Consider the following 11,569-nt stretch of genomic DNA (forward strand, 5'->3'; position numbering starts at 1 on the left):
TTCCTGACCAGTTCCTTTCCCGAGTGGCCAAATCACGCCGGCTTGCTCGCGTCAACACGGAAGCTAGCCAGGAAGACCGCAAGTACCGCTATGATGCAACCCATCGCCAAGTTTCGTTCCGTCCCGGCGACGAGGTGTTACTTTGGACCCCATTACGCACTCCTGGCCTTTGTGACAAGTTACAGCACCGTTACATTGGTCCTTACACAGTTCTTGCAAAAACCTCCCCGGTCAACTATCGCGTCTCCCCTGTTTACCCTCCTCCGGACTGTCGTTACCGTGGCACTGAAGTTGTCCACGTTTCACGTATGAAACCTTTTGTTCGGCGCATTCCTGCGGACTAATTGCGGCCAGGCTGGCCGCTTGAACTGCGCGGGCGAAATAGTGTGAGCACTGTGTGGCGCTTCATCTTCCACACTGCTGAACGTGCTGCTTCATCTTCATCCTGCTCCCTCTTGGAGATACCCATCGTCATCGCGGAGTGTGTTTGGCTGCAGTGTGCGACCAAGGCTTCAGGTCTGTAATAAAGCCTGATTCCCCAAGTCCGACCTTCGCGTTACCTTACAATATATGTGTGTGTGTGTGTGTGTGTGTGTGTGTGTGTGTGTGTGTGTGTGTGTGTGTGTGTGTGTGTGTGTGTGTGTGTGTGTGTGTGTGTGTGTGCGCGCGCGTGCGTGCGTGCGTGCGTGCGTGCGCGTGCGTGCGTGCGTGCGTGCGTGTGTGTGTGTGTGTGTGTGTGTGTGTGTGTGTGTGTGTGTGTGTGTGTGTGTGTGTGTGTGTGTGTGTGTGTGTGTGTGTTTTGCAAAAATATTTTAGGCTCTGATTATGCACATTAAGTATCCACAATTTCTTTTTTAACAAATTGGAGGTGGTCGAACGAAACGTGTATGGCCTTTGGTGTGGAATGATCCTTTAAGCACATGGCAAAATAAATAAACAAAATTATACAACAAAGCTTAAATTATTGTTTGTTGACTAAACAAAGCAGCATGATAACATTACAGAATAAATTATAGCTTTTTAATCGAGTGGTTTGGTCAAACCATAAGGGGTAGGGAGCGTAATGCTTTAATGCTTTGCATCTTAATTTAGTAAGGAACTCTTGTTACTCATATAAGAGGCAGTAGTTATTTGGGCAATTGTGACTCCTAACACTTCTTCATAGTGTCTAAAGAGTGGCTGTTTGATGCATCCTTACTGCTATTTTTCTCACGCAGGTACATCGAAAACAAAGGAGCAAGGAAGCACAGAGAAGACGGCCTGCGCCTGTTTACATCTGGCCATCTTCAAAAATTTGAGTTTTCTACCAGGGAATCCCCAGAAACTATTGTCCGTGCTGAAGTGCTGGCATCTATGTCAACACGAACAGTCTACAAAGTCGGTGCTGAAGTCTCGAAGTGTGATGGTGAGGTAATCACCGGCCACTGCTCATGTGTTGCAGGGAAGGGGGGGGGGGGGTGCAAACATCTCTGTTGTGTGCTCTATGGACTTATGTATATTGCTCAGCATGATCTCAGTTGTGTACCAGATTCAGTTTTTTGTACACAGAAAGAACGCCAGTGGTACCAGCCAAGGAACCCAAGGGCAGTAAGCGAGGAGGTTAACAGCAAGGACACATCACAGCAAGGACACATTTTCTGCAAGGACACATCACAAAGAATTAGTCCTGCAATAACTCACCACAAAAGGCGAGTGGAATATTCAGCACTCGGGCGTGAAAACTTAAATGTTCGCACCCCACAACTGGTGTATCTACACGGAAAACTTAAGGAAAGTGGCCTTCAGTGCTTTGCCGATGTGTTGGAAGCAAATGATTTTTTGCCCGTCCAAACAAAGAAAGCTGTGGAGCCAGATACAGCCAGCGATTGTAAACTGCCTTCCCGGTGGTTGGAACGGGTGAAAGAGAAGTGTCCTTCAAAACTGTATACGCATGAGGAGGTCACGGTCATTGAGGCCGCCACACGCCTGCAAAGTGCAAGTTCCTTGTGGCACTCTTACAGGGAAGGATTAATCACAGCCTCAATTGCACACAGAGTTTATACATGGGCGCACACATGTAGGACAAAAATGGGGCCCCATGACGCACGGTCTCTCATTAGTGCAGTAATGGGCAAAAAAATTTGTCCGACATATGCAATGAAAAGAGGGCTGCTGCTTGAAGCCGAGGCACGAGCAGCTTCCATCAGTAAGAACGAGAGCCATGTTGACGTTCATGTTAGAGAATGTGGCATTTTTCTCTCATGCCTCAAGCCATTTCTGGGTGCAAGTCCTGATGGTATTGTTTCATGCAGTTGCTGTGAGGCTCGCCTTCTTGAGATCAAAATTCCAGTGAATGTGGAAGTGTTTGCAAAGGGGGAGCTACGCAATGGTAACCTGAAGCTCAGTAGCAAGTACTACACGCAAGTGCAAATGCAAATGGGTGTGGCTGAGATGAAGTCGTGTGTGCTGTTTGTTTACAGTAAAGAGAAGTGCTTGCAGGTTACAGTGCTGTTCAATGAATCGTTCTTCATTGAATTAGTGGACCGCTGCACATTTTTTATTAATGCTTACTTGCTGCCATTTATTTCAAACAAAAACTGAAGCAGGTGTTTTGAAAGAATGGCATTGATGGGCATGTCATTAATGTGCCTAATACAAGAAGGAACCAGAGTTCTCGAAAGTAGGACAAATTTAAAGGGAAAAGAGCACATGTATATGTTAATCTGGTTTGAAAAATTGCAATTGCTGGGTTTAATGTTGCAAAGTGACACATGGACATCAGGTTCTGTATTAGGGGAGCCAAGTTTTACCGCAGTGCACCCCCCTCCCTGTCTTTACAGCCAAAACATAGTGCCCAGATAAGAAGTGGTTATAAAGCATTTATTTTGAGGTGATGAAATAGCAACACATACAAAATACTCTGCGCTTAAGAAACAAATCAAGCTTTGCCAAGGATTCAGAGTTGAAACCTACTCGACGACGCATTTCTCACAATGGTTTCTTAATTGAGTTCCCGGCTTTCCGGAGGAAAGGTAACTTGGAACGCTGAAGTATGAGTCCTCGGCCACCAATATAGTAAAAAACGACGGCACAGGTCCGACAGAGGGAGGCATAAGGGTGAACTTGGCACCCCCTTAGAGTAATTGAAAAGGGGGGGGGGGGTATTTTTCTAGGTGAACTTGGCGCTCCCTTAGAGGAATCGAGGGGGGGGGGGAGCTATTCCTCTAAGGGGGCGCCAAGTTCACCCCTATACCTCTCTCTGTCAGACCTGTGCCATCGTTTTTAAAAGTATGGGGCTATGTCCATGCAGGCATTTACTATACTAATGGCCGAGGACTCGTACTTTTGTTCCAAGTCACCTTTCCTCTGTGCACCTCTATGTACAGGTGTGTTTTTTTATTTCGACCCCATAGATACACAGCCACTATAGCTGGGATTAAACCCAAGTCTACCTGGTCTGCAGCTTAGCACTTTAACCACTGATTAATTTTCTGCAATGTGTTTTGTGCAAGCTATGAAAGAAACTTCCTAGAGTTTTCATGTGATGATACGTGAACTTCCTGCAGATGTGTACAGTAGCAACTTCGGTGTGTTCAGCCGTGTAAAGGCTCCTCTCTGACACTCAAAAATCTCTGTAGGTGACTGCTGGAGATTACCTAAATTGTAGTCTTGTTGCAGTTCATTCTCAGCTCCTGATCACCGTGAAGAGAAATGTTAAGTCAACGTTTGAACTGTATTAACATATTGTCCTTTGCTTGTTGATAACAGTGCTTACAATTTATGTAATGTTCTAGTCATTTTCATACTTTCAGTTGCATGTTTCAATAGATCTGTGATGACCGGGTGCATAAAGAGCAATAAATTTTGTTATTTGTTCAAGTGTTGCTCAAAGAACTGTTGCACGACTATGCAAACAGCTTGTGATACATAAAGTTCTGGCTTTTCCGTGAACAGTATTTTCAGAGCAGATCTGTGATATGTATGCAAAGAATTGCAAAAAGCAGCTATGGTTCTTCATTAAGATGCATCATTTACGACACGAATGTCTATTCTCTTTGCAATGCATTAGTTATATATGCAAGAAAGAATGTATCACCAGGAAAATAAAGTTCGCTGCTATATCTTGTGCACTTTACTGCTTTTTTTTGTTTGTTTCATTCTGAAAATTTGTCTAAAACATGCATTGAAAACACAGGACTATTAGTCTTTATGAAGTGTTTGAAAATGAAACAGTGCATGATTAATGCAGCTGTTGATGCACATCCAATATATTTCCAAAGCTTTCTTCAATAAGAATCTATAAAATCACAAAGCCACAGTTAGACAGTTTTGTGAATTCAACTCCATGTCTTTTGGTTATTTATTTCAATACGTTTAGGGCCATATGGCCTTGAAGAGGGGAGCAGTTAAACATAACATTACAATAAACATAACAATAAGAGCATAATCTTAGAAGATGTTGCTAGCTACATAATCTTAACTAATTCATTCATGGTATAAGCGTTTTGTTGTCATTGATTAGTGCCAGTGATCCAGGAAGGCGATTCCACTTACGGGGTATGGGGTAAAAACAAATGAAAGCAGGTTTTTATTCTGCAGAAATATACATCAACTTTGTGAGGGTGATCCGTCCGTGGTAATACGTACTGTGGCAGTGAAATAAATTCTTCTCGCAAGTGAGAATGGTGAAAAATTTCATGGAAAATGCGAAGAAAAAGTTTTCTACGACGAGGTGCAAGGGATGGCAGGCCGCGGCTGCCTTTCGTACTTGATATGCTTGCAGTTTTAAGTGGATATGCTTGCAGTTTTAAGTGGAGAATGAACCATACAAAATTATTTTGAACCATTCCCACTTATGCAGTTTTAAGTGGAGAATGAACCATACAAAATTATTTTGAACCATTCCCAATAAGTGCGCTAAGTTCTGCTGGTAAGGACCCCATACTGATGCTGCATATTCAAGTTTAGGTAATATGAGTAATTTATAGAGTAAAATTTTCAGAAAAGAAGGTGGATTGCAAAAACTACGATGAAGATATCCAAGCATTTTGCTGGCATTGTTACATGCATAAAATAAACAGTCCAGGTTATGTTGTTGAAGATGTGAGCACCAAGGTATTTATATGACAGCACTGAATCTAAAAGCATGCCATTAGTGTGATACGAGGATAAATTATTATTCATTCTACACACATGCAGGAATTTGACCTTGTGAGCATTAAGGTCCATTAGCCATGATTTGCACCATGCCGAGATAGAATCTAGGTAAGATTGAAGTTAGTATGTCGCCATCACATTTTCTTTCTCTGAATATTACACAGTCATCAGCAAACAGGTGATTATTAGAAGAAATTTGGGAAGGTAAATCGTTAATATAGATAAGGAAAAAAAGCGGACCAAGCACAGAACCTTGAAGAACACCGTTATGAATCATGCTTGGATCTGATGCGAGGTCACTAATCGAAACAAACTGATGGTAACTTGTAAGAAAACCTTCTAGCCAGGTTAGAATCTTTTGAGTCCAGGTTAAGCTTTTGTAACTTGTATAGTAGTAAGCTATAGCAGCTTTATCAAACGTTTTGGCAAAATCTATGAATACGTAGTTGGCTAGTGAGCTACGGTGAAGAATAGCGTATAACTTGTTATAAAAGATGCAAGTTGGGTTTTACATCAGCACGATTTTTGAAAACCGTGTTCAAATTGGGAGAAGAAAGAGTTTGATTCTAAGAAATTAGATGTGGAAACAGGATGTATTCAAGAAGTTTACAAGGAAAGCTGGTGAACGAAATTGGTCGGGAATTTAGTGGATAATTTGTTACCTCATTTGTGCAATGGAATCACCTTCCCGACCTTCCATGCGGCAGGTAGCGAACCCTAGTCCAGTGACTGCTGGAAAAGTTTTGTTAATATAATGGAGGAGTAAGCACTTCTAAAATTTAGGAACTTGGTGCTGATCAGGTTGGAACCCAAAGCAGCGAATATTTCTAGTGAGTTATTCAATTTCAGAATGCTGTGAAGGTTAATTGTGACTGGTTACATGGGCATATATAACAAAGACTCGACACTTGGAGGAGGGGGATTTGTGGAGATAGAAAATTGCCATTGAAAACATCAGGAGGGGGGGGGGGGGAGAGCATAATTCATTATGTTTGTTAAGGATGCTACTGATGTTGGAAAACAGAATTTGTGTGTTAAATAGGTGTGTGTTTGTGTGTTGTGTTGGGTTTTATGGCGCATAAGCAACTAAGGCTATCATGTGCCAAGAGCAAGGTTAATGTATGTTTTGGTTGCAAAAGAGGAAATGGATATGTTAAATCTATTGTTTGTTTAAAAAGTTTCCTTCTAGGAAACAGAGAACAGATGCTAGGTTTACAAGTGCTCTTTCTCCTAAAAGCAAGGTGGGATGGAATGAGATGGTACGATTGTAAAATATAATAAAATGTTTTCTCCGTAGTGCCTCAAGTTTTGAGTATGTAATTAGAATGTGGTTTACAGTGAGTATCTCGTCGCATTCTTCACAGGTCGGTTTGTTATGTTTCATTAGCAGAAAGTTATGTGTAAGATGTGTATGTCCAATACGAAGACGGCATACTATCACTTCCATAAAACGTTGTTGATGTGTGCTCGATTTCTATTCTCCTAGTACAGGCTTTATGAGGCGCAACTTATTATTTTCTTGGTTGTTCCATCTGGACTGCCATTTATTCATCTGTTTATGTTTTATTAATTTCAAGCAATCACTATGTGGTATGTTTACTTTCTGAATCAATTTGTTGTGGGCAAGTGCAGCACATGTGTCTGCTCTTTCATTGCCGTCAATGCCTACATGACTAGGGACCCAACAGAACACTATGTTATGTCCTTGTGTCGTGATCATTTTTACATTATGTATTATGTCACCAATTAGAGGCATGACAGCATTTCTGTGATTTAAAGCCATCAGCACACTCAACGAATCGATGTAAATGACACTGTTCCCAATGCCTTCATTTACTATTTCTTCTACAGCTGTCAGGATAGCATGTTAAATAGGTGTGCTCCACTTCTCCTTCTCTTCTAGCTTTCATCTTGTGAAGATTGTCTTCCATGACAGGTATTAGTTTTCTGTGGTGTGTCTATATCTGTATAGTGCTGTCAGTAGATGCATCGCATATATAGTTTTTTATTCACTGTTAGAAAAGTGAACATATAATAGCTACAAAGTGTCTTTACAACTACGAAGAACTTTCTTCCCTGCAAGTGGGCAGTGGACTGTAAGAGTGTTGCAACCAAAGACACAACAAAAGTGGATAACAAAAACAGAAAATACACATGTCGGCAGTGTATGCACACACTGCAACACTATTTTTTCATGACGGTTCGGCACACGTTGGCAAGGGTATTTAACTTTTGCTCGCTATAGTACTTGGTTCACGTACGTACATTACTTGAGCAATGGCTCATCAACAAAGTTTGTTAAAAGTGCACACACATGCCAGACCTTGTTGAGCTGGTCAATCATGCTGTTGGCAAACACTTGAGAGAGGATTCTGAAGTTCTTCACCCTTCCTATTACTCTTTCAACATGTATTCGAAGGCTTGCTATGCGTCTTGTCTCTGTTTCGTCGTCTTCTGATAATTGTGAGCGCCCATTCATGAATGGTGGGATGTTCAAATGTAGCGAACGTTGCTTGCATTCTTCAGCTATGGTGAATCCTCTGTCTGCCATTATACTGCGCCCAGGTGAGAACTTGTCAAGGACGCCACATGAAAGTGTTAAGGCCTTATCAGAGAGCCTTCCAGGTGCAAGATCTGAAACAAACATGATGAACCCATTGGGACTGCATACTATCAGGCCTTTGGCGGTGTTATGTTTCTTGTAGAGTGAGTATGTTTCACTCTGAACTCTGAAGGATGACGGGGTCTCTAAAAATATTTCAGTACAATCCATGACGCCATCAACTGTGTCGTATCCCTTTTCAGAGAACACTTCAGGTCGGTACTTATCACAGATGGCAGGTGGCATCCATGTTAGAACCTGCATAAAAAGTTCAAATTGGATGATTGCAGCCTTTCGATTTAAACATCATTTGACCATCTGCTAGAAATATTGTGCATTTTCCTCTTACCTGACACAGCCTGTTGTTCAGGAAATCCAGCCAGGTGACCCATATCCGTGACACTGTTGTCTGTGAAACGCCAAACCTATTAAATAATTTAATTTTTATGAGCGTATTTTCCAGTATGGATTACACCAAGACATTTTCTTGTAATACGGCATATACGATCAAAAGAACTCTACTTGATTATTTGTATTCATTCACAAGACAACTTTGTGTGTAGGTGATAGCACCTGCTTATTTCAATAGAGTAAATGGCATTTTAACAGTGCTAGTAATAACACAAGACCAACTTGACCAAATCTTAATGCTCCTGAGTCATAGCTGCTCCTTAAGATTGTCTGCCACCCAAAATCGCAATCTACCTATATTTCCTTTTCCTCACTACATCAGAGCAAGAATCGTTTTAACTAGGAACATTCAGCTCAGTTTTTGTTACTGCACAATAGTTTTACCTTAATACACTACTTATCTGAGCTGCTGACGGGCAAAGTAAGAACCTTTTGTGCCATGGAGAGCATGAACTTTGATTTGAAATCATAAATGTCCCAGGTGCCGCTCCACACCACTGTTTGTGTATAATGCTCCTTTTGTTATACTTGGGAGCAAGAAATGTGGTGCCAAAAGGCACAAGTGCACACTGCTTACCTATAAGCTAGGTCAGTTCCATCAAGGCCCAGTCGCAGACGCATCAGCACCAGGATCAACTGGGTCTTCAAAGGCAAAACAAACTTCCTGTTTTTACCTTCTGCATTTGACATATGACAGAAGAGTAGTCTCTTGGCTTCTGGCTCAAGGAAAAACCAAAATGCCTCAAGACGTTCACGTGAGGTGAAGGCCGTGTAGTACTTCAGCTTTTTCTGGTCTTGAATCAACACCTCAAATGCAAATTCATTTTTTTTGGCTTTAGCTTTCATGTCTTTGGCTTCATTGTGTAGCACTGATAATTCAATCTTTAGTAACTTGTTCTTCTGCTGCAATCTGCACGATATTTTTGTTTCGGCTTGTTCTTGGTGCAATTTCGCTAGCTGTTTCTTAACTGTTTCCATCTCTGCCTTTGTGCTGTCCAGTTAATCTTGAAGCATTGAGATTATCTCCTTTTGTGCAGCAATTTTGTCAAGGGCACTTCGGTCGCTTTCTTTCGGAAAACTGTAGTTATGATTTTCGGTTGCACTGTGTGAAGGTGTACCATCAATGGTGGTGTTGTCAGCTTCATCTGTACCACTTGCACCACTTGCACCGGGCACCATTTGCATTGCACAGTTGTCTTGAGTGAGCTAGTTGAGGCAAGGAGAAAAACATATCATTTATTTACAAAATAGTGTGGTTTTAGGAGCCAAAGTAAGCACATTAAAAGTCAATATAGCAAAAATGAATGGCAGAAATGCGTAAGAATAAGCCAAAACCTATGTACTGCATATCACACATCTAATGCGTGACTACCTGTTGGTCCTATTTCTAAAATAAGGACCAAGTATTTTTGTTGAAAAAGTTTGTTCACAATCAGCACATGGGATCTGCAGCAGTACCTGTTACATAAGAGATTCATGCTATGACTAATTTGCAACTCAATACTAAGCACTTAGATACATTAACCTGTAGCTGACAGAAATATGTACAACATATAAATTTGAATGACAAGTTTCTCGGCTTAGAGTTAGTTGCTATACCTTTCGTATCAGGGGACGTCTCTCCGTCACCTTTTGCGGCTTTAGGGGAAAGACAGTGGGAACTCGAACCATGTAGGTTTTTTTGCCTCCTTCGAAGTGGGCTCCACAGACCCTGTGGCCTGATGTTGGAATGAACCGGAAAAATCTGTAAACAGAATGATCATACAGTTCTATAACACTTTGATGTGTTCACTATGACCATTTCTAAACAAGACTCGACTCATACCAATCATGCTGTAAGTAGGCCCTTTTTTTTTTTTTTTTTTTTTTTGGGGGGGGGGGCTTTCCGCTTAGAAGCAGCACATCAGGATTAATTAAGTCACCTGGGGGTTTCCTATAGTGCGTCAAGCACATTAACATTTTTGTGTTTCGCCTCTATCAAAAATACAGCTGCCGCGTTCAGGACGGAACCCGCGACCTTGAGATCAGCAACCAAATGTAAATGTCATTGCGCCACCGCGGCGGTTCGCAAGTAGACTTTCTCCCAACAGCTGAATCAGGAAGCCAGGAATGCACAGTTTTAGCGAAGATTCGTATTTGCAGGTACGTCTGAGTAAAAACACCAGCCGACTTAGCAGCAGCACTATTGTGAGTCCATACAGACACGACATGAGAATGTGACAAGGTTTCCGGCATTGCTGTCGTCGGCCTGCGCATCACTGAACTGAAAGCAACCGACATCTCTAATGCAGCTCGCGACATAGCACCCGCGCTCTGCTCGGGAAAAGATACGGGCTTAAAAGTAAAAAAAAAAAAAAAGATATGCGCCAGCTAATGACAATTCATGAAGCGGTATGGGTGCCGGCGGCGTCTCCTTTGAGCAGCTAGTCTGTTACGCGCGGACCACATTCCGTATAGAGCCTCCTTGACACATAATACATATCCCTCTTGCAAACATGCAGATATTCCCGCGTTATTTACCACCATCGCTATTAATTAGTCTGTCCGGCTCTGTTGATCTTTGCGATCCATTGCTCTCGGAGCTTCTTTTCCTTGGAAAAAACGTAAAATCCCAGGCCTTTATGCTTCCTGTTGTTGTTGTAGTAACCCGGCACACAACAAGTGTATCCCACCATCGCGAAACACCGCGTATTTGCTTCGTACGCCGTGTAGCACTGCGCTAGCCGCACGCAAGTTCCGCGCCAAAATCCGGCCGCAGTACCACAACTACCAGAATGCATCACGGCAGCGGTGGCGTAGCGCAACTCCTTGTGAAATCGGTCTATTGTGCGCGCAAGACTTTCTTTCAAAGGCGTCAAATTTGGGCTTCGAATATTAGTGTAAAGGAAGGACAAGGAGCAGGTCTTCGGACTGACGGGAGGTTTTTTCAGTAGCTATGGCGTGTGGACAGAGGGGGGTGGGGGTGGGGGGGGGCGAATTAGGACGTCGAGATTGTGCCTACATAACTCTGAAACCAACTTTTCAGATTCGGCCCACGTTTCGTTTTCAGTGTCCGACAAGCCGAAAAATAATTAATTCTTTCTCCGTCATCTATCCTCGAAATCAGTCATTTTGGAAGATTGATTTGCAATTTCGCTCGAGTGTTGCTCCGCAAGTGCTCGTTCGTACATCGCTAATATCTTCCCGAATTGCAGCAAAGGATGCACAATCTTCTTCAATTTTGACGAGTTTTGTTTTAATTTCTTGGAATGTTTTATCATTCTGAGTTAATTTCGAGCAAATTCTTTTCATTTCGTCTAACAAAGCTGCTTGCCCAGAACGTAATTCCTTTAAGACTTCATTATTTCATCACAGATCGGGTATGTGACGGTCCGGGATTTTCCTCGACGTCACCTGCCAAGATTAATAATTTATGGATGA

At 42.2% G+C, this 11,569-nt stretch overlaps 2 protein-coding genes across 2 annotated transcripts; one reads left to right on the forward strand and one right to left on the reverse strand.

Moving 5' to 3' along the window:
- The first annotated feature begins 1,338 nt into the window (after positions 1 to 1,338).
- On the forward strand, positions 1,339 to 2,580 carry LOC146184622 (uncharacterized). Its single transcript, XM_084608593.1, has one exon. It carries the CDS (start codon positions 1,354 to 1,356, stop codon positions 2,578 to 2,580), a length of 1,227 nt encoding a protein of 408 aa, XP_084464719.1. The 5' UTR covers positions 1,339 to 1,353.
- Positions 2,581 to 7,219: 4,639 nt separating this feature from the next.
- On the reverse strand, positions 7,220 to 9,418 carry LOC146184623 (uncharacterized). The gene is made up of 3 exons (XM_084608822.1): positions 8,727 to 9,418; positions 8,088 to 8,163; positions 7,220 to 7,996 (listed from the first exon to the last, which is right to left on the reverse strand). Exons 1-3 carry the CDS (start codon positions 9,125 to 9,127, stop codon positions 7,403 to 7,405), a joined length of 1,071 nt encoding a protein of 356 aa, XP_084464948.1. The 5' UTR covers positions 9,128 to 9,418; the 3' UTR covers positions 7,220 to 7,402.
- Between the last annotated feature and the right edge of the window lie 2,151 nt (positions 9,419 to 11,569).

Source organism: Amblyomma maculatum, chromosome 7 (genome assembly GCF_055883805.1).
Source record: "Amblyomma maculatum isolate TAMU_Amacu chromosome 7, ASM5588380v1, whole genome shotgun sequence".
Lineage (NCBI taxonomy): Eukaryota > Metazoa > Arthropoda > Arachnida > Ixodida > Ixodidae > Amblyomma > Amblyomma maculatum.

Coding starts and splice junctions, on each gene's coding strand:
- LOC146184623 (XM_084608822.1), bottom strand. CDS start 9,127: ATGGAAACAGTTAAGAAACAGCTAGCGAAATTGCACCAAGAACAAGCC. Junction 8,164..8,726: donor GGAACTGACCTAGCTTATAG/GTAAGCAGTGTG, acceptor ATTATTTAATAG/GTTTGGCGTTTCACAGACAA. Junction 7,997..8,087: donor TGAACAACAGGCTGTGTCAG/GTAAGAGGAAAA, acceptor CTTTTTATGCAG/GTTCTAACATGGATGCCACC.
- LOC146184622 (XM_084608593.1), top strand. CDS start 1,354: ATGTCAACACGAACAGTCTACAAAGTCGGTGCTGAAGTCTCGAAGTGT.